Source organism: Anoplophora glabripennis, unplaced genomic scaffold (genome assembly GCF_000390285.2).
Source record: "Anoplophora glabripennis isolate ALB-LARVAE unplaced genomic scaffold, Agla_2.0 scaffold306, whole genome shotgun sequence".
Classification (NCBI taxonomy): Eukaryota; Metazoa; Arthropoda; class Insecta; order Coleoptera; family Cerambycidae; genus Anoplophora; species Anoplophora glabripennis.
In genome coordinates this window covers 436,360-459,399 of record NW_019417798.1, presented here as the reverse complement: position 1 = coordinate 459,399, position 23,040 = coordinate 436,360, and the positions used below count along the sequence as shown (strand labels likewise).

Genomic DNA, 23,040 nt, shown 5'->3' with positions numbered 1-23,040 from the left:
AATTTCTACCTGAACGTTTGGTGAAGCAGTCAATATCATGCTTTAATCAGTTCATCTGAATAGCATCTGGCCTATTCACTTTTTGTTCTAATAACAGTAAAATTTATATTCACTGACATTCTTTCAAAATTTGTTTTAGTTTGAAACAGTAACCACAGGTTCTGATTGCGTCTTGAAGGACACTATGAAAGGCAAAGATTTAGAAATGATGACGTTGATTTAAAACTTAATTCAATTTCTCCATATCAATATCATAGCCATTCAGAAATAATCTAGATCTAAATAGGTATCGGTTTATATGTTAATAATTAAAAAAATATATATATAAGGTGCATTTCCCAATAGTAACAATACAGGGTGTTTCTGAAGTAAGTGCGTCCTTGAAAAGGCTACGAAAATCAGCAACTTTTACTAAGCAACCGATGGTCTATATGCTTCTGTTTTCGAGAAAATTACTTAAGAAAATTAACCATACACGTAGACCGACCCTGTGCATCTTGTGCACGTGCACGGGCAGAATGCTTCGGACTCGCTACATGCGTGAAGCGCTTCTCTAATTGGCTGACGTTCCACATGACTTCTACAATCAAGCAAATCTGATGGTAGGTCAGTATGTCTTGTGTTTTTTAGTTGTGTATTGCAGTACTTGGCTGGCGTATAAAATGTTTTCTGATCAAGAACTAGCAGATAAGGTGTTAATGTACGGAGAATGTCAGTACAATTTAAATGAGATTTATCGTTTGTATACGGTCCCTTATCGTAACAGATGACAATCTAACAGTAGAACAATGTAAAAAGGCAGTTCAAAGGTTACGGGATACCAGGAATGTCCACCTGTCCTTTTGAAGGTTGTGGATGGGAAAGGCCGCAACCCGCAACATCTTTTCGACAACGAAGAAAACATACCTCGTTGAGGAAGATGCTAGGCGTAGTACTCGCGACATTAGCTGAGAAGTGCATTTATCTAACAACACCGTTTGGCGTGTACTACAGGAACAATTATTACACCCCTATCATGTACAAGGGGTTCAGGAATTTTGCATGTGATTTCGACATCAAATAGCACATGATCCGGCAGACACTCACTATTGGTGTGATGCCATGTTTCTCGTACAGTTTGTGAACGTTTTTTCCGGAAAGGCGGATAGAACAAAATGGTCCTGTACGTTGGCCAGCACGAAGTCCGGATATGCATCATCTAGACTTTTTTGTTTGGGGCTGTATGAAATAAAACATGTACCGAACGCCTACTGTCGATGCAGGAGATCTACAGCAAAGTATGTTTGTTGCAGCTAATGAAATTCGACAAATGCCGGGACTATTTGCTCGTATGCGGACTAATTTTGACCGTTGTTTAGAAGTACGTTTATCAGCACATGGAAACAACTTGGAACAATTTTTGTAGATCATATGGTCTATTGGTAAGTAATTCGTTTGTTCGTTAAATTTTTGTGTTACTTTTAAACGAGATTTGAATAAATTTCATCATTTTCGAACACAAAATTTAAACTGACAAATCCGCCATCAGCGGTTTCGCACTGCGGCGCGCGGTAACTTCGATATCAAAGGTACAACTGGAATGACTTTAAATTTGTTTAAACTCGCATGTGAAAATTATTTTTCAATTTAAAACGTAAGGTTTTAGACTATCAGTTGGTCATATTCGTGCCCTCTTTTCAAGGAACGCACTTATTTCAAAAACACCCTGTATTTCTTATAAGTATAACATAAATCATTTTTTGATTCTGTAAAACTCAGCAGATACTTTGCTCTTGAGTGACGTCAATAATTAAGACAACAAACAGAATTTTCCACAACAAATTGTAGATCAGAACAATTTTTTCTTTCACAGGAACATTGCAAAGTATTTTTTTCAATCAATATGTTAGTTCGATGTACCCTCAACCATTCAGTGTCAATTTCAAATATGAAACAGTTGAGTTGGGAGTTTCGCAATTATATTATATTTAATTTTTGTTATACATGTACATGAGTTGGGTGTCATGGTAACAGAAGCCCCGCTCCTGCTGGTTATGTACGCGCATGATCAATCTGTGAAATCATATATACATTTATAAATTATAATGTAATAGTACAGTAAATAAACCAAACATATTTTGTACACAATCAATATTTATACATAATAAATAAATTTATGTAGTCCGTTTTTGCAATTGCCAAAAAAACTTGGATGTGAAAATAGGTAGTAATATACAAACTAATATAAAACTTCTTAGAATGGTATTTGAGTGTTTGAACTGGAAACCATATTATCATCATTTAATAGAAAATTAAATTCTATAACTTAATTAATAAGAAACTTGTTTTCAATAGTCAAATGCATTTGTCAAGAATAAAGTATTATGTAGATTCATTTTAAAACAATTTAAAATTTCACATCTGGTAGGTATTCTTATTTTGGAATCGACTGTGTATACAAGATGTTTACAAACACTTTTGGAACCGCTGATTCCATCGATAGCTCGGCTGGTACAAATCACTGTACGTAAAAACATGTAGTTGACCCACAGTTTTCAATAGTGGCTCGAAAGATTACCACTACTCCATTAATTCATTGTGACTGAATTGATGGGCCATTTTAATTATATGTTTTGGTCAAAAATAATAAGTCTAAAGTGAAATTAATTATAATCTAAAATTATTGAAACAACAATTTTTATGCGTGCCACGAAAATGGGACAAAAAGTGAACGTCGAGCTATCTACGGCCACAACCGAGCGATTCCAGAGATTCTCAATAAGTTTTAACAATTCTTAATAACATCTTATTTTATTTATTTATTATTGAAAATTCTTATTATTAATGCAATCTACTTACCATTAAAAAATCCTCGCCAAGTTTGTAAACACCATGTATCTATAATAATAAATCTTGTTTTACTACAAATTATAATTGTTAGGTACCATATAAGCACCAGGCACAATGAAAACTTTCATATTTAATTTTTTTTTTTATAAAGAATGACCACCAACTCACCAAATTGTCTAAGAAGGAAGTGAAGTTAGCAAATAAATTATTCTGTTTTAAGACATAATTAAAGTTACTTTTCATCTCAAACATTTTTATACATAGAGTGATTTTTTCTTGTATGTTAATTTTTGTTATTATTGTTATTATTATTATAGCTAAAGTATATTTAAATATTTTTGTACAATTTTTATTATTTCTATTTATTTCAGATTTCGAGAACCTATTTCAAAAAATATATATTTATTTCTTCTGCAAAGCATCTCATTTATTAATTTCTGCATTTTGTGCAGGGTGATTCAGAAACGGTGACCAAAAATGAAACCTCGTATTCTTTGGTGAATTTTAAGGGTAAGAGTCTTTCCTATAAAGTTTTTATCTAGGACGCTGCGTTAAAAAGATACAGTGTTAAACTTAAAAAAATGTTTTGATTTTTTTTTAAATAATTTAAAAACTAGTGAAATAATTGAAATTGGGCACATGTATTTATGTAAACATCCAAAATCTGAGAACTTTTCCGAAAATTTGGATTTAGATACAGGGTTTCGGTGGCATATTTTTCTAAATAAAATAGTACGCCGCTGCTTTATGGTAACAATCATGATATTTTCAGTTTTCTAAAATTACTACGCTCTGGTTTTCGAGTAGATAGAAACTTTGTAGGAAAGACTCTTACCCTTAAACTTCACCAAAGAATACGAGGTTTCATTTTTGGTCACCGTTTGTGAATCACCATGTATAATGAAACTTATTGAAACGACTCTATTATTAATTACAGAGGCAGGAATTTATCCCTGAACAAATTCAATAGAACCCAAAAAATAATTACGGCATTCCCAGAATCGCCCATATCCCGTTAACATCCTGCCGTTGGTATCTACGCAAAACAAACAGAACAAAAAAATAATTTATTTGTCACTGGAACGGTCCGGTGGTTTTATTAGGAGTATCAAACGCTAAAGCATTTGGCTGTTAAACTATCAATCAAGTAAAAAATCTAATTAATTCGTTAGCCATCGATCGGTTTTGCCGCATTGTGGAATTTTTCGACTCGGGCCCATCCCATTTGTTAACGCTATAACCATTTAAGCATCTGTCGAGGCGAAATTTTATGCATGAACGGTAAATTAAACATTTTATACATTTTCATGGTTGGTTTATGTAAATGCGCCGTGGATAACGCGATAAGTATTCTACGTTTTTGGAGTCGGAGGTGTGTTCTTGATTTCTCGACGTTCACGTAAAAGGAAAAGCAGACTATCTATTCGTTATTAAATTAAAACTGCACATTTAGCGAGTATTCCATTACATCGCTATATATAGTACATAATACAAATGACCACAAGCCACGTGACCAGTAATTTTGTCTGGAACAGTAATTTTATTTTCTTCATGTTAGCCATTAAATTTCGGTAAAATTCGGTTTGTCATTATAGGTCAGGAAATATAGAGTTGGACGCGACTTTTTGTTTCGGCAAGCTGAATTTATCACTATAGACGCTAAATATTAAAACATATTAGTTTCTACAGTCATAAAAATGGAGGGAAGATTGTTTACAGGGTGGTTAATTGTATAATTTTTACGTAAATTCACGTTTTTCGCTTATAACTTTTTTCTGTTCATTTCCACGAGAAAACAGTAAAGTACTTTTTTTTCGTTTTCAAAAAATATTGATTAGATCAAAAGTTATAAACAGAAGAAGTTTATTTATGACTTTTGAATTAAACATTAATTTATAAACTGCGTTATTATTACCAGAACGTTTTGGCATCGCATCCTCTCATTGCTTATCACTATCTAATAACTCACACGAAATCTGGAATCGGTAAGTTGAATAGTTTACAAGTTATGGCCTTATAAACATATTAACTAATTATTAGTCTGGACGATCCCGAGCATCTTCCACAATCGCACTGATTTTTTTCATGGTAGATTTCATAATAATACATTGAAATCTATCATTTTTTTTTAAATTTCAAATTTGCAACCTGGAAAGTTTTTTATTTTTTAGCCCTAGTTGCAAAATGAAAATATACGACGCACGCGCGTGATATAGTTATATATTATTACATATTCGGAAAGCTTATGAAAAGAGCTTTAAGTTAAAAAAAATCGTCAAGATTCGTTGAAAAACAACGTCGTCAAAGTTGACGGCCCATTGTTAAACAAATTAGGTTGATAGCGGCAAAAAAAATACTGTCGTAACGGCAACCCGAGTACTTTCCCAGATAAAAATATTTTATTTGTGGAAGTATGTTAAGTGCATAAGAAATATTGTTAAAAGTCAGTGAGTCAGTAATATTCATAGTGCTGCCGATAAAATAGCGAAATTCGCTTGAAAATAATATATATGACAGTCTGTAACTTAGCTCCGTTGTTTTTTAACGAATCTTGACGATTTTTTTTAACTTAAAGCTCTTTTCATAAGCAATTGATAACATGTTTTAAAATTATGTATTATTTAATTTGTTTGCATTATCTTAGTACTTTTAAAATTGAGCAAAAAAATATATTTATTTTATTTCTAATAATTTGAACTTGTCTATAAACTAAATACAGACAATCTAGATAAACCAGGAGCTAAATATTTTAATAATTTTAGCTAAATTCTAATAGCGTTATTAGGGACTTTACTAGAGGAGTTAATATTTACTGCAAATACTGTTATAGTAGTAAAGTCCTTTAATTAAAAATACAGCGCTATCCAAAAAGTTTGCACCATATGGGGAAAAACTTTATGTATAAATTTAATAAATTTCTTCGATTTTCAGTTGTCTCTGCATGTCGTCAAATTAAAATAGCGCCCATCGAATTTCAAAGCATATTTCGATCTACGTTTACATGAACTTTTTTCACAAAATATGTTCGGCAACCACTCCTTAAAATATTTCGCACTTATTTACAAACACTCTTTGATTAAATCCTATAAAAATAACGTTCTCAGTTGGTGTCAACTTTTCAGTAGTCGTTACACTTATATACAAGGTGAAACAAATTTACAACGATTTCAGGAACTATTAGAGATACTGGAAACTTAATACAGACAAAGTGGTGTATAAATTTCTTGCTTCGCAACATTTCACTGAAACAAAATTACTTCATTTGTAATTTATTAAAAAAGTAAAAAAACTGTTTTTTTAATATTTAGCTATAACTACGTTTTTTAGGAAGGTGAAGAACTTTAATCAGTTACCCAGGAACTAGAAGATTCAGAACTCAATCATCGTACAGAGCACTTCACTCATGCTTAATATTTTTTTCTGTATGTAAAATTTTAACAAAATCTGCTGTGGCGTAGAAATTTAGAAGAGTTAGAGAAATTTTCAGGAGTCAAAAAACTGTGTCTTCGCAGATAACACAGCCACACAGAAAAAAAAAGTTGGGTATACTTTTTATGCGACATATATTTTTCGTAGTAATTTGGCCTCCTGAACACGAATCTGGGGTCAGAATTGGCCCATCACGTCACAATTTTTTCCTAACCTCAAAAAACTTGTGAAAAATAGTGAAAATTGATGAAAATTTACTGGGAAAATTTGGAAAAAAATTTATTTCCACATCAAATAGTACATTTTTATGTAAAAGACTCTGCTGAATTCAAATCCACTGTCAGAATTGAGCTAGAACGTGTGGTTTTTTTTCTAACCTCAAAAAACCGAGCAGGAATCGCTATTTTCAAATTCTGAGCGGATTTTGACCAGATTTTGTATAAAGGGGTTTTTTGGGTCGCTGATTACGAATATGAATTCACATTGTAAAAATTCAAGATGGCTGATCCAATATGGCGGGTGTACTTTTTTGAAATCCACCGATTTCAGTAAAATTTGGCATCATAAGGATTGCTGGTTGATCTCACCTTCATTAATCACACATCTGGAGCCAGATTTTCATAAATCAAGGTAAAATTTGTAGGCAGAGTCATAATTTTAGGCCGAGTAGGCGGCATTTTTTCGGCAAAGTCACATTTTTAGATTGAAGGCATAAGCAGATGCAGTGATGTGCTGTGTGGCAGTAATGTGTCCTTTTCCTTGAACTTTAAAATTATTAAGAAATAAAAGCATCTAAATGCCATAGGAAAACTGCATAGTAGTTAAAAAAATCTGATTGGAAAACCATAAGCCCATGCACGACTAAATAAATGAAAGAATAAAGTAGAAACTTTTTTGTCTTGTCCCATGGAAACAAGCACATCACACTACACATCATTACATGTGTAGAGTCCTTAAGTCATTTTTTTAAGCGAAGTCACATTTTTAGACGGAGTGGAATCTTTTACCTTGATTTATGAAAATCTGGCTCCAGATGTGTGATTAATGAAGGTGAGATCAACCAGCAATCCTTATGATGCCAAATTTTACTGAAATCGGTGGATTTCAAAAAAGTACACCCGCCATATTGGATCAGCCATCTTGAATTTTTACAATGTGAATTCATATTCGTAATCAGCGACCCAAAAAACCCCTTTATACAAAATCTGGTCAAAATCCGCTCAGAATTTGAAAATAGCGATTCCTGCTCGGTTTTTTGAGGTTAGAAAAAAAACCACACGTTCTAGCTCAATTCTGACAGTGGATTTGAATTCAGCAGAGTCTTTTACATAAAAATGTACTATTTGATGTGGAAATAAATTTTTTTCCAAATTTTCCCAGTAAAGTTTCATCAATTTTCACTATTTTTCACAAGTTTTTTGAGGTTAGGAAAAAATTGAGACGTGATGGGCCAATTCTGACCCCAGATTCGTGTTCAGGAGACCAAATTACTACGAAAAATATATGTCTCATAAAAAGTATACCCAACTTTTTTTTTTCTGTGTGGCTGTGAATTTTTGAGAATTTGATAAGCTTCCTCCAACTAAATCTCCTTGAAGTTTTTTTTGAAAAAGTGCACTAAATTATTCAAAAAAAACATTGAAAACCGTTTTAATTTTTTTCTAATTTTCACTAATTTGATGACAGTAATTTGTAAAGTGATAATGTAACATGACATGTCTCTTTTTCGCTTATTTTTCAAAAATTCGTTTAAAGTTTATACAAATATTTAAAAAAACACCTTATATATCCGAAGTTAATAAGAAATTTAAAAAAATCAAGTAGTCTTTATCAGTTGATGCTGCTAAGATTGTCATGGTTTTTGGATTTTACTGGTGAACTTTTACTATAAAAGATATTCAAAAGACATATGGAATCACTCCATAAAGTTGATCGCAGTACAATTGTTACGGAATGTATAAACATAGACTAAAAAATTTCCAAAACCTCGTCGCGGCGTCCGCTTCTGAAATTCTTCAGTCGACTCGAAACAAACTAGGTGACTAATGGTGGAGGCACAAAGCCGGGTTTATTTTTAAACCTAGTAGCGAGCTAAACCCATTCCATAAACACCATTAAAGCCATCGAAGATGGCCCCCGATGCCTGCCGTAAAAGCAGTAATTTTCTAAACAGGCGGTGGCGGGGAGCAGCGCCTACTTCGAGGCCGTCGACCCCTCAAGGTCACTGCTCGTCTGCTGCATGGCGATAGCAGGCATTCAAATTAGCGACAGTTCAGTTCCTCCTCTACTACGGCCGATCAGAACTTGATCTACTTTTGCGTGTTTCTATCGTGAATAAAAAAACCACTCACGGCATGTGCTCTTGTTACACTTTTATGAATGGGATCGTTACTGATAGGCGGCTCCCACTATTCAAAATCGTCCATTGTAATCACCTGAACGCACCAAACGCTGCTTCTCAGGTCTTTGCCTGCACAAAATTGGAGGAAAAAGCGAGACCATGAAAGACAGTTCCGACAGGCAGAATTTCCGCTGAATTTCCTGAAATTTACTAAATGTTTGACAATAACAGTTGTTTACATTTTTTCCGCAAGACAAGTCTGCCGCGTGCACACGTGGTATACATCAAATGTGTAGCGTTATGTTGAGCGCTGTTGTCACGTTGTGATGAAACTCCCCAATATTCATACTCGCTGTATTTTGAAAACTGTTAATCTTACGCCCTTGTAATATACAACTTTTTTGTTCATTTATGATTACTCTATCTCATGCTGAAGTAATGGCAGTCAAACTTCTTACACCCTGTATATGGTCACATCCAACACTTCGAAGCTCTGTCGATAGTCCATAGCTACGCTTCCGACGTGATTCTTATTCGAACGCAATTTCATGTAATTATACACATCTACTTTTACCAGCAGATTAAGTCCATAATCTTTTTGAACATCGCCGTTTATTAGGCAATCAATTTTAATTTATATGTATACACTTACATACGTTCTTAATGAAATTATCAATTTAATTCCTAGTTTTGCAGTGCCACAGATAGATGCCAGTATGTATGATTCACTGACAACAATTCGGAGCAGGATAACGGAATATCGGAGGTTTGAAAGTAGTAAGTAAGTACGGAAATATTTTATAAAGTTCACATTATTGTATTTACTACGATTAATTGTCATGTCATATTTCTACTATTCTTTTTAACTAGCCTGTCTTAAAAAAGTTTATTTGTTCTTCGTACAATCTGCCAATAAACGAGAATAAAAAAATCCATTTATATCAAAATAATAAAAACAAGAAATTTTTCTTCAAAAAGAATATGCAATAGTCCAATAGTTACCATTTCTCTTCTATACAGGCTATACCAGTTTTTATCTTGATAACTTCGTGAACAGCTAGAACATGTGAAAATTCGATCGTCTCTTGTAAGATACACTACGTTGAAATTATACAACGAAAAAATATTTCTCATATACTTCAAAGGTGTTGGAACCATAGATTTCTTAGTTGGAATACGTCTTTATTTATTTATATATTAAAGTAGGTAAGACAGTGACATACAGGGTGTTATTTTCTGTGGAATCTTCACCCTCTTGACCACCCCGTAACATCTTTATACGTACGTCTGTGTCCCGAAAAAAATAACAGCTCCTGTGCGATTAAAAGGAAATGTTACATTTGTAATGCGCAGTCAATTTAACTCGACTTGTGTTTATTCGAAGTGTTTACAACGGTGGTCATGGTTACAATCGCGCAGAAGTGAAAGACGGAGTGGAGTGCGCATATTTACTATGCGCATATGTGTACTATGTAGTTTGGGCCCTGTTTAATCCGCCCGTAACCAAATCATAGCTATTCACTGCTCTCGTTGCTTATTAAACGTAATTTGTTTACATGTGATGTAAAATTTTGTTACCTGCATATTAGTTCTTGAGTTTTTTAAATATTGTAAAAGTTTAAAATAGATACAAAAACAGAAGAATGGACTTCCACTATAAAAAATAATGTTGAGCTCATTTTCCCTATATTTCAATAATACTTAAAATAAAACTACTCAATTATTGATCTCTTTTTCAATACCTTGTACTTAAATACTTCCCCCTCCGTGATACGCAAGAGCCGCCACTGCCAATAAGTCTTTTCTAGTTGGCGAAAAATCAAATTTTTGAATGACAAAACAGTTTTCAGTTTCAGTCAAAACAATTTTCAGTTTCGGTTTTTATTTTCGACAGAAGAAAAGTGTTTTTTGTCTTGTTTTCAAGATTCAGATTCTGATAAGTTTTATTCAGTATTAATTGGCATCAACAGATTTAATTGCGTTCTTTAATAATTGCCTTTCTTTCTATTTGACCTTCTTGTAATTTAATTAAAATATCATATAAATTATATACAATATACCATCCAGCACGATTAATAAATGTATGTTTTGTAAAAAGACGAATAGATGTTCAAGCCCACAAAACAAGTTGAACAATCCTACCTTATCTTACCTATTCTTCGATGCTTCATTTAACAATTTCTGCGCTTTACGGCCATTATTTAAAGTTGTTATTTAGTAGAAAAACAAAAAATTGTATTAATATACTAATACATAGTATTTATCAAACACGTACTTTCGATTTCCTTAACTTTTTGCGATCGCCCTGTACAAGCACTCGATTACGAATATGTAAATCCCACCTATAATTGGTTTACGTGACCGGCCTCATGTAGCAGAAATCACAATTTTTCAGTGGAAACAAACCAAACCGATCGACATTCTCGAATCCCAGGCGTCTTCTGATCAACGGTAACAAATATTTCTCCGCTATTACCAGTGCAAACGAAAACAACTAGATCGGGCATTATCAGGCAGATAAAATAAGATAAGTAGGCTCTGATGAGAGTCATCGACCGTGTAAAGCGATTTAAATTGTTCTATATATAGTAGCGCTGGAGGACGTGATAATGGTACAGGTAGAACCGAAAATCAGGTTTCTAAGAAGATGCCGATAACGGCGATGATAAACAGGTACGAGCTCTCAGGACAGGAAAAAGCTGTTGTAAATAGAATAGTGAAGAGTTCTGTGAAGTTGAGATAATACGAGGTAATTGTAAAAAGTAATAACTGATAAAATAACAAATTGACAATATATCTTTTCTTGAAAGAAATCTAAAGTTAAGCTCACGGGAAGTGAAGACACTGTTTGGTAATGTGCGATGGTTATGGTCTCGTATAATGACGCAACATTTTTCAATTACGAAAATCTGCGCTAAAAAGGTCCTGTTATCTTTTCTGCTAAGTAGATGGCCACTCTTTGGAAAACCTCCAGCAAAAGTAGAGGAATTTCATTCAAAAGCTTTTCTTTTGATAAAAATGTAACTTCTTACACTTTTTTTTTTTGAAAACTGAAATTTCTGATTCTCTGATTAGTTCCGATTAAAGTTTTCTAATTTATTACGTCTTTGGATCTTTGAAGGACATTTGGGAGGACAAAAATATAGGAGTGATAATGATTAAAAAAAGAGGCATGTTTATAAGTGAAGATAGAACTAAAATATTCCTTTTTGCTTTAGGTAAAAACAGTGTAACGATGTGAGCAGTGAATTGGAAAAGTAGCCGATTGCTGAGAATAATCATTTGAATCTCTATACAATATCGGAAGACGTAGTGGCGCATAGTTGTAGATCTGCATGTTCAAGCGAGAGATCCTCAATCCGGTTCAATCCGGTACTGTTTCGAAAATAAGATTCTTATCAGTTGCGGATTCATTATGATATATATGAAAATTATTATTTATCGCGAGGTCATCTCATCCAATCCTATTCTGCTAATTAAAATCGACAATAGGCCTCCCCAGCCACACTGCACCATACGGCACAACAGTTTATTCGAAACGGTAGTAAAATTGAATCGAATTGAGAATAAGTCGTCTTAACATGCAGATTTAAAAATATACACTGTTCTATATTTTTATCGTTTCAATAAAATAAACGAACCCGTAGCATCTGAAAAGGTATTTCTGAACTGGGACATTTCAAAGATAAAAAATTATATTAATAAGGAATCACTCATAATAGAAATTTCTGAAATTTTAGATCAAAAATGGTGAATAGCAACGTAGGTACTTAAGTATCTTCTTATTTGATTCCCCAATTATCTAAAAACCAGTAAATTTTACGAATACTTTACAAGAATACTTTATTGCCACAAATTGATTGTACATTTTAAAAACATTTAAAACAATTAAAAAAACCAGTGGCGTTCGATTTCTTTCTTCAAAAAAGGTCCCCTACTCCCCCAATAACTACGCCACTGGAGTGTACTTAGGAATAAGTTATCCATGAAAAAATAGTCCCTGTTAAAAAACTGTCATTCCCCAAATTTTATCACTCAATCTTAAGTGAAGTTAAGTACAGGAAAAATGATACAAATATTTGAAACTTTTAACATCCTGTATCTCCGTAGGGAAGCGTCTTAACAAAAATTTTTATAGGGCAAATCTTCATTATTTTGATCGGTAGAATACTCCAATAAAGTTTGGCAAAACTTATCACTAACGCCCTGTATAATAGAGTAGTTTATTGTTTTTTTTTTAAATAATTTTTTTGTAAAAGATTTGCAGAATGTGAATTTTGCACTCCATTTTAGTGTTACAGCAAATCAAATAGAACGAACAAATGTGAACGAACTCTTAGATCATAAAATATATTTAGAACAGATCCCAATAACTTCCAGTTCTTTTTTTAAAGATGACCCAGATACGTTATACGCCTTCGCATATTACATTATAAAGGGAAATTTATTGATCCATGCGAGTAGAAACATAAACTATGTAACTTTGGAGATCACCAGACTACAATAAACCAATTTTCAGGTAAGGAAAAATGACGCAAATATAAAAATATATTTATAGTAGAAAGTTTTAGTCACTATTATACAGGCATAAATTGGGCAGTGTGTAGATGAAGCTTTTATACGGGAAAAACTTAAAGTTGTTTTTTATTTATAACTCATGAACTATATTTCCTAATTCAATCAAATTTAGGTCATCCACACAACATACAAATATATTCTTATTGACCATACAAATAATTAAAAGACGCTTTTTAGGAAATCAAGAAGGAATTTTAGATGGCAAGTTGGCACTGCACTCCAACCGCCGCCTTTGTCATTTTTAAATAACAATAATAGTAAACATATCTATCGATATTTTAATTTGGATATAAACATTTAAATTTTAAATAATACACAACTAAACTAACAGAAAATGGGCAGAAAGTTAATTTAAACACACATAAATTAGCTGTTGAGCTTCCCATACATCTGTATATTTTTAAGCCCACGAATGTTGTGCCATTGTGCGTGACACAGCATTTCCGGATTATTCCTAATAGTGGTCACGATGGTCACGAATTCCACTCAACAATCCGTCCCTTGTTTTGTACTGTACTCTACTACAACAATACCAAACTTTTAAGATGCTCCCCAGAAAAATTGATCCATTGGTTTTAAATCTGGACAACGCGATGGCCATGGATATGGACCACCTCCTTCCGGTTTACCTATTAGAAAATATCCGATTAACACCATATATAAAACCATGTTCTGTCTGTTTTGTAAAGATACTTGAAAATTATTTTGCAGAAATCCTAAATACGACTGCCCATCCAAAGGATAATTGGTTGTAATTGGACAATTACTAGTAAAATACCTACTTTGGTGGTTGGTTGTAATGCAGTGCCATATAAAATTGCATATTAAAAATGTTTGAGAAATCTAATGTACCTACTATTGAACAGTTGGAAACCTCTGCAAAAAATTTGGATTAACATTGGGTACAATCAGTAGCCTGACTTTCTAAAAAGATGGGCCTATTTATAGAGTAGAAAGGAGATATCTGTATGTTGAGTTACCTAAATTTGATTGAAATTATAGTTCACGAGCCATAGGTAAAAACACAATTTTTAGTTCTCTACTTTAGATGCGGTTAACTTAGTAACGAAGGCCCGAAAGTTATTCACATCTACCCGCTCCTGAGTTTGTGTCGTGAAATCTAGAGACATCCTGTAAGTGAATTTCAATGCACATTGCGACTGTCAGAAAGCGATCTACTAATTTGTAAACACTATGAAGGCATAACCAGTATTGCATTAGGCGAAATAAATCTTTAACTAATGATACTGTGAGAAACCACTACTCTGCGGATTATAGCTTCGTCCAGAATCGAATTGGCAGAGGGTGATCTACTAATTTATAGGTACAAAGTAAAGTTGCACCAGTAGGCATTAAGAAATAAAATACTGTGTAGGATGTATCTCACCTGCATTTAAAACATATCGGCAAAAAGACATCCAAATAGCCATTTCCTTCGTCCGTCGTATAACCTAAGGCGTATTTATTAGAACTAAAATTGAAACTGGTCTATCTATGTCTGGTGCCACTGCTGACGAATGATTTTGGCTGTTTACTAGATATTGTGGGTGTAATTCAATGCTGGATGGGGCTATAGTCCGCAGAATAACTGCTTCCCAGGATGTCAATGTGCAACAAAGGGAAAGCATATTAAAATAATAATATGCAGCCTCACCACCGCACAAACAACTCCCTTTTGCGGTAATCGATTCTGTTAAAACGAGAGGTGGACACATTAACATTGTAATATCGTAAACTCGTCGTGCCAAAAGCCCATCCAAATCGGAATGGAACATTCCGAATCGATCCACGTCGACGGCGAAAAGGTTCGTTGTACGAGCTGGGCCTCCGACGTTATTCCGACCGTTTGTCCCGCTGCTATAATTTGCATTCCCTGGTAATTATGCGACGTATGTTGAATTTACCGGCTGCTGTTTATTAATTTAGTTTTTGTTTATGTTAAGAGGCGACGTTCCTGTACGAGTGAATGGCCCTGGCGCGACGATGGAAAAATATCGATTAGACACGAGATGGTCCGGCTCCGGAGAGAGCTAATTTGTTTATTATTTAGTTCTCTGGTTTTATTTAATTTGTTTAGGACCTAATTTATCGTCGTTGCTTCAGGGAATTCTTAGGGATTCCTTAATCAAGGTCTTGCACTTCAAGAAAGGTTATACACAGACCCGGGTTTAGGGGGGGATACAGTTCCGGGCCTCACGAGATCGGGGGCCTCGAAATTCTGGCAAAACGAAGCCAAAAATTGTTTAGGTGTTGATTTTTTTTTATAATCAAACTAAAAAGTATTTAGTTTTTTGAAATTTTATATCGATAAGTAGCTAATTGCATGAGCTTTTTTAGAATCAAAAAGTCTTTAGGTTTTGAAATAAAAATAACATTTTACTGAGAATTCATGAAATAAAAATGGTGGTTTCGCACTTTAGAGATAATCAGATCAAATTTGAGAAGAAAACAAATCAGAATCATTCAGGGACTCAACTAAAACTTCGCCTTATCTTTCCTACTGTACATTTTTTTTGACTTTCACTTTTTCACTAAAAAAATTCCTATATTTTTAGGTTTTCCAGGTAGACTTAAAAAAAATAGTTTGTGAAATATAAGCTTTATATTAGTTTTCATTTTTCAATCATCATCATTTACTAAATCTTTTGTCAATATCTACCACACAAAAAACAAACAAAAAAACAAAATGTGATTATATAAAAAACGTGACATTGAGTGGCAGTTATAGTCTTTCCGACCTCAATTGAAGTACCAAGAGGTTGGCATTATGTACCAGGTTCGGTCGCTGATGGAGCAACTCGGCATTGAAATATTTCAAATACTTGTTCCCATATTTTTTTGCTATACCCACATACAGGTCTGGTCGCCCAGTTGAAGAATGAGCGCGCGAGCAAACGCGGCGGCACAATTACAGCCGCACTCGGCGACCTGGCCTTAAATTTAGTTGTCAACAAATGGCCTAGCAATGCAGAGCAGCAATGCGGAATTTGGTGCGATTCAGGTAATTTTAATTTATTATAGGCACCTTCTATTAATCATTCATATTACAATTGCGAAAGGGAGAAATAAGAGGGATATTTTGTTTACTAATCTTATTACAACACGGCATTTTGGAGACCTTTTCAACCGGAAGAAATCGAAATTTACCATCAATATAATAAAATTGTTGGTCAAATGAACAAATAATAAACATTTTCTACACATTACATATAAATTATTATAATTTTTTACCTTCAGCAGTAAACTTTTTTAGGAACGCCTATGAAACTCATTAAATTTTATTGCTACGCGGTTTTATAACATATTCAACTGACTTCGGAAAGATTATACCTTATACCTAGACACCGATTGCGATTGGAATTTGAAAAAGGAAAATTTGAGACAATCCCTAATATTTTCCCGATATTTCCATCAATGAAATTTTCTGATAATTCCAGACATTTCAGATTGATGTGCATATACCCTGCTTATTTAAGACCAGAGCTTTAATACTTTTCTCTCTTTTTTACACAAAAAACACCTCTTGCATTATTGCTGCCTAATAGACACAAACAATACAAACATGTTTTGCTTTCTCCATTTAAACAAAATTTCATTATTTCTATTCGAGTAATTTTGAATAAAAACGCAAGAATTTGTGTATAAAAAATAAAATTTTAAAGTTCCATCTATATAGGTATTTAAATAGTTACACAAAGAAAAAATTTCATTTGTTCACATTTTAAATAAATTCCGAGACACCATGTTCAGTAATTTCAACTCCCTAAGTGATCTCGTCCAGAAACTAAAATTTACAGTTAAAGATACCCTAATATAGCGCAAGCAATTGTTTATTTTTAACGTATTGTAATAATAATAGGAATCAATAAATATTTTATTATGAAATGAAAACTATCGTGGTTGCTTTGAGTCAAACCTTAGCTGTTCACACGGAATGCGCCAGCCAAGTGTTTATTTGCCCTTGAGATAATGTAATTTATGAGTACCAAAATGTAGCCCAGAATGCCAGTGACAGTGATGCCTGGTGAGCGTCCGAATAAGGTTGATTATTATATGTGTGTGCTAGGTTAAATACATTTGTTCAATGAATTGTGAATTTGTGAGTAATATGCCATACTTGTTTATGTTTATGAAAACTCCAGGGCGTGCCGCGTGTTCCCGGTCTTAATGGTTGTGGTTCCTTCGAAGTGTGCCTTGTAAGTTCTACGGGATCTTACCTCCGCTTAGATTGACACACACTAGAATGGTACATGTTTGCTAATTCATATAATGGAAACGTATAGAAGGATGTACCATGAATGATAAAGTTAGGGGGAGTGTAACCCCCGGTGAGTTACCTATTTATTTTTTTTTTATTGATAGAACAGTAACTTTGTTATTTGTTTCATATACCCTCTTAATTTCTGGCGAATGTCCCGGCTGTTGTCGAGATTAACTGCTTTGTGATGACCCATATATAAAAGGTAACAATACCAACTATAACATTTATTTTACACAATACTTAACGATTATAAATTGGATCCTTAATCTGTTTGAGTCAAATTTTGTCAATTTTTTTCTTATTCCATTAGCAATTAAATGCACTTATCCAGTTTCCAAAATACTAAGCGAGGTATAAATTTTGCTGTTCTTATGTTAAAGATACTCAGTAACTTCACCAATGGATAACAGATTTGTATATAAATATCTAATTGGAAAACTAAGTGATACATATTTTTTTATATCTTGAAAACTAGTTCTTTTTTGTTAAAGGGTTGTTGGTTTAAATTGATAAGAGGAATAACCTCATCCAAGTTACGATATACTTAAATACACCTTGTATACATACACTAAACTTAAATTATGTAAAACTGATTCGAGGAATCCTAGTATTAATAACAGCTAATTTATTTCGGGGAATAAATTATTAGTATTATAATTAATATTTCCTGTACTGTAATTAAAAATTATTACACTGAAATATGCGGCTTAAACACGCAAGGCTATTCGTTTAATACGTCCAAATTTAGTTCTATATTGAATTGATTACAGTTAAGAGCGCAATCAGTAAATGCTGATACCATACGACGAAAAAATACAATGCAATTTCAAAATGAAATTTCAATTAAAGCTAGTGTCGTTTGCACAATTTAGAGAATAATAAAATATAAATATTTTATTTACCAGAAACTATAGATTATTTCTATAACACCGTTCAATCGTCTTACTGAAAATTTGCATTATCTTTTGTTCTGCATGTGATCAAGAACATATATCCATGTTTTAAACAATTCAAAACAATCATCAACCATTATCACATCTACCTATTAATTTTGTCAAGACTATAGGAAATGGCGATTTCAGTAATTTCTTATAAAAATCACATGTTTTTGTAATCAAAAAACAAATCAATAGAGATCGGAAATGTTAGGACGTTAGTTTGCGATGTCTACTAATCAATGAAAAATATGACGGATGTTTCAAAAAACCTAAATACAAAAGAAAATTTTTATACTACAAAAAAAACACGGAAAGGCAAATCGCCTCAAAAAGATGAAAAACAATTAGAGAACATTTATAAAAATTTTCTGAAATTATGTTCTAAACGTGAACGCTCACGCAAAAGGCATATTAGCTATTATTAGAAAAATCACGTGAACCGATAACTGATTGCGAATTGCTTTATAAAACAAAAAATATCAAAAAAGTACGTAAAAATAAGCGTTATCAGGGGAACATTTTCCACAAATATATGCGGACACCAGCACGTAATCAACTTCCATTGTTTCCCACACTATTATTATGCTGTAATATTTTTTATCTGACAAAACTCGTTAAAAAAATATGAGGAACAGCCAAGTAACACGATACTTAATACCTGATACGTGTTGATGATAACAATTAGATAAAAACAATTAAAACCTTCACAAACAACAAGGCAGGATTCGACGTCTCCTGACTATTTTTTACAAAAAAAAAATATCGATTTGGCCTCAGGTTTAGCAGAATCGTAATGAAAAAAAAAAATGTAATTTTCAACACGCAATAAATAATGCGATTGCCTCGAACAATGGATATGACGCAGATGTTGGGTAAGGTTAGGTTATCTTATATTTATCTGAAATTTGGCAGAGAATAAACTTTTAAAAATATACAATCTTGACATGGTGTTTGTTTGAGAAAATGCAAAATATATTTTCTATGCTCCATTGGAGGTAGGCGAGTGATAAGTGATTATTTAATTTTTTTAATACTGCCCGAGAATATAATTTTAGAAAGACTGAAGGGATTATATAACGAGACATTTTTTGGAATTAACCGGAACAGTTCTAAATGAAATTTGGAATGACACTGAAGCATTTTGGCTACCAATTTTTTCGGATGGAATGGATTGACGTGGAATTTGAACTGTAACTAGGGAATAGCCTAAGAAACAAAAGTTATATAGTGCCGATGTGTGCTTTTACCCTAGGGGTGGATGCCACCCCTTCTGGAGGGTGGGAATTTTTTTATTAAAATAACCTTATATACGATTCGATAAGGGACGAATTCCAAGCAAAAAATGTTCTATACAAATTTTTTGTACAGGCAATACTTTTTGAGTTATTTGCGCCTAAACATGTTCGTTTTTAGCCCAAAAAAATGCATTTTTTTAGCCATTTTTCGCGAATATCTCAAAACTACAAGTTGAAGTCAATTTTGAAGATATGTAGCTATAATCGAAATGTTCAACGTCTTGTAGCGGAAAAACTAAAGGTTTTTTGAGGAAAACTTATATAACACTAATTAAAGTTCTTGAAAAGATCTTTAAATTGAGTGGTAAAAGTCGTTAGCATGAAAACTAATGAAGTTACAATCAAAATAAAATTATTGTCTTGATTTTTGAGGAAAAAAGTCGGTATTAAAATTAATGACGACGAAAAAAAAATTAAACGATTCCTTCTGCAATTTACTTTATTAGTAACAGTAGATTCTGGGAATTTGATCGATTTTAGAAATATTTCATTTAGTTTTGAATAAAATTTTTCAGTTTTTTAAAAATCGCCTTTTTTCAAAATATTTCAAAAACTAACAAGTTATAAAAAATGATAGACTAAGAAATTGTAGGTTTATTCTTACTGAACAATATGCTTTTTTAAATTTTTGTAGGACAAAATTTGACAAGAGTTTTAGAAGCTCAAAACTAAGCTCCAAGACTGCCTTTCCTGAGCCATTTTAGCTTACAAATCTAAAAAACGAAGGGCTCAAAAAAATTGCAAATCACATAACTTAAAGTGCTTTAAATTCCCTACAAAATGGTTTTTTTAAGTAAATTTATAACTTTAAAATTACAAAAGTTATGGTTAAAATTATTTACATTTTTTCGGTAAAATTTTCGGAGCGGGTAAATTACGATCATCTTTGTGTATTTTGGAGTACTTGTGAACTGATTTGAGTAAGTATTTTAATAATATACATACACACACGTATCCGAGTTCACATATATATGTATGTGTACATTCGGAAATTAGCCGAGGCCTCGAATTTAGGTTGTCACCAAGCGAGAAATTCTGTATACGCACAGGTTGGCAGCATTATATACACATGTAAAAAATAACAGACCATTTTTAAAACATTTTGTACAATACATCCATTTATAATGTATATAAAAAAAATTTATTTGAAATTAATTTAATAAAAAAATATTAAGAATAAATTCAATAAAATTAAAAAAAATTATTATCATCATACTCACATATAATTTTTAGGAAATTTTTCTATAAGGGGTAGGGTTTTTTATGAAGGGTAGGTCATCCATAATGTTTTTTTGGGTGGCTGAAAAGTTGCAATATATCATAGATCATTTGAAAACCAATAAAAAGTTTATAATTCAACATATGCATACCATTAAAACATTTCAAGCTTTCAATATTTTTTGTTTATTTTATTATAAGGGATGGTTTACTTTATAATGAGTCGTAAGCTTTCTAATGAATAACAAAGGAAATGCAATATGTACATTGTGAATGCACCAAAAGAATATTTTAAACTGTTGAAAATTTTTTTTTCTATTTTTTTGGCCATGAAAGCGTAGTTTTTAAGGATTTCTAAGGGTTGAAAAGTAATTAAATTTCAAAAATTATATTAAAAAACATGAAAGGAACTTTATCCAACATATTTGAACATGAATTGAATAATCAAAATACGTATATCTTCGATTTTCGCATTTTTTTCGTACAAGGATAGTTTTCACCTCCAAATAGAAAAAAAGCACACGTCTAGATAATATAACTTTTGAAGTGGGGGGTCAGATGAGTTTGTATGCAAATTTTTAGGAAAATCCATGCCATCCGAAAAAAATTGGGAGCTTTTACCTTACTTTCGCCTTCTGCAGGGTTCATAGTTCAAAAGTAATAAAGAATTCCCTGACTTTTCCAGGTTTTCCCTGACTTACAAAAAAAAATCCAGGTCACTTGTAGTTTATTTTTACATACTAATTGGTGTTTATGCATTAAATTTTTTTTCGACTGGACTCCAAAATCTTTTTTATACCATAACAACCTCTTATAAAGGTTTCAAAACCACAAATAGTTTTCTCTTTCAAGAACCCAGGGTCGGCTTTCACAAAATTTCCAGTTGCAAACATCAAATTCCCAGACTTTCATGAATATTTTTAAAATTCCCTGACTATTCCCTGTTTTTTATGAAGAATAACAAATTCCCTGACTTTTCCCGGTATTCCCGGTTTTCCCAGCCACTGCGAACCCTGTTCAGTGACTGGACAATTTGCGAAAACACCATAAATTATGCATGGTTATAAAGAGAATTTCCCTTTTCTTCTAATGAGATAAACATTCAATATGGCGTCCATAACAAAAACAAAACACAGCAAAAATAGATTCCTTACATCATTTTATATCTAACTACACATTTTTGTCCTAAAATTTCTAAAAACAAGTGAAATACGACTAACAAAGGAAATATAAAATCGGTTTTCTTAGAATATCTTCGGAATTTTCTAAATTAGAAGCGAATACGTGATGGGCGTAAAATTCTGCACATTTTTGCCCATTTAACCATTTCTGTAACTCTTAAAATAAGAAAGATCGGACAACTAAAAAGTTGTATTTATTTTTTTATTGGCTGCAAATCCATGATATTGCCACTTGGCCATTATTAAGTACACCGGCGGCATCCAAGCGTCCAAAAGAACCCGGAATGCCTCGGTGACATCATCCATCCAATCGGCTGCGAAATAATGTCGATCGCGAGTTTCCACGTTGAATCACCCGCTCAGGTGTTGATAATTTTAAAATGGGTTTCTTGCGTCGTCGCTAACTGGCACTAAATTTTCTAACTGGTTTCCCCGCGTCCGTAACACGAACCACTAATGAGTTACGTTCATTAAAGGAAACTTATTTCGTGAACACGCCACGGCGGAGAATGAAATGCAGGAGTTGTTTTCGCAAGGCAAGGATTTCCTTCATTTTATATATTATGTATACAGTCGTGCTTGTATGTATAAATAACCTTATTTATTCGATATTCCAGATTTACTACGTTGAAACTTGAACGAGATCCGTTGCAGATACAATGCTTTAAATATTTGGTATACGTACAGGGTGACAGCTTTTTTTAGTTTTAAACTATTATTCATTTAATGAAATAAACATTCGAGTATTCATTTTTTAAACTGCACTAAAATTCTTGTCTACGCCGTCACTGGACAGCACCTAGACCGGAGTTGTATCAGTGTTGATAGTTGTCGTCTTTTTAAACCAACTAAATAATACTAACGTAGCGGCACTGCCTTTGTATGAGTTTGCAACCCGTTATTTAAAGTCATCATATTTTTATTATTGCCAATTATTCAAAAAACTTATACTTTTGTAATGATTCATTAA

General features: G+C 32.8%; 1 protein-coding gene across 5 annotated transcripts in view; it reads right to left on the bottom strand.

Moving 5' to 3' along the window:
- The window catches only part of LOC108909265 (protein alan shepard), a 161,076-nt gene that overhangs the window by 58,197 nt on the left and 79,839 nt on the right, over window positions 1–23,040 (bottom strand). For 3 of the 5 annotated variants that reach the window (XM_018713546.1, XM_018713547.1, XM_018713550.2), the window contains exon 2: window positions 2,839–2,877. The exons of the other annotated variants lie outside the window; for them this stretch is intronic. In XM_018713546.1, coding sequence (XP_018569062.1) covers window positions 2,839–2,877 — 39 coding nt within the window. The remainder of the gene's footprint in view (window positions 1–2,838; window positions 2,878–23,040) is intronic. 5 annotated transcript variants of the gene reach the window in all.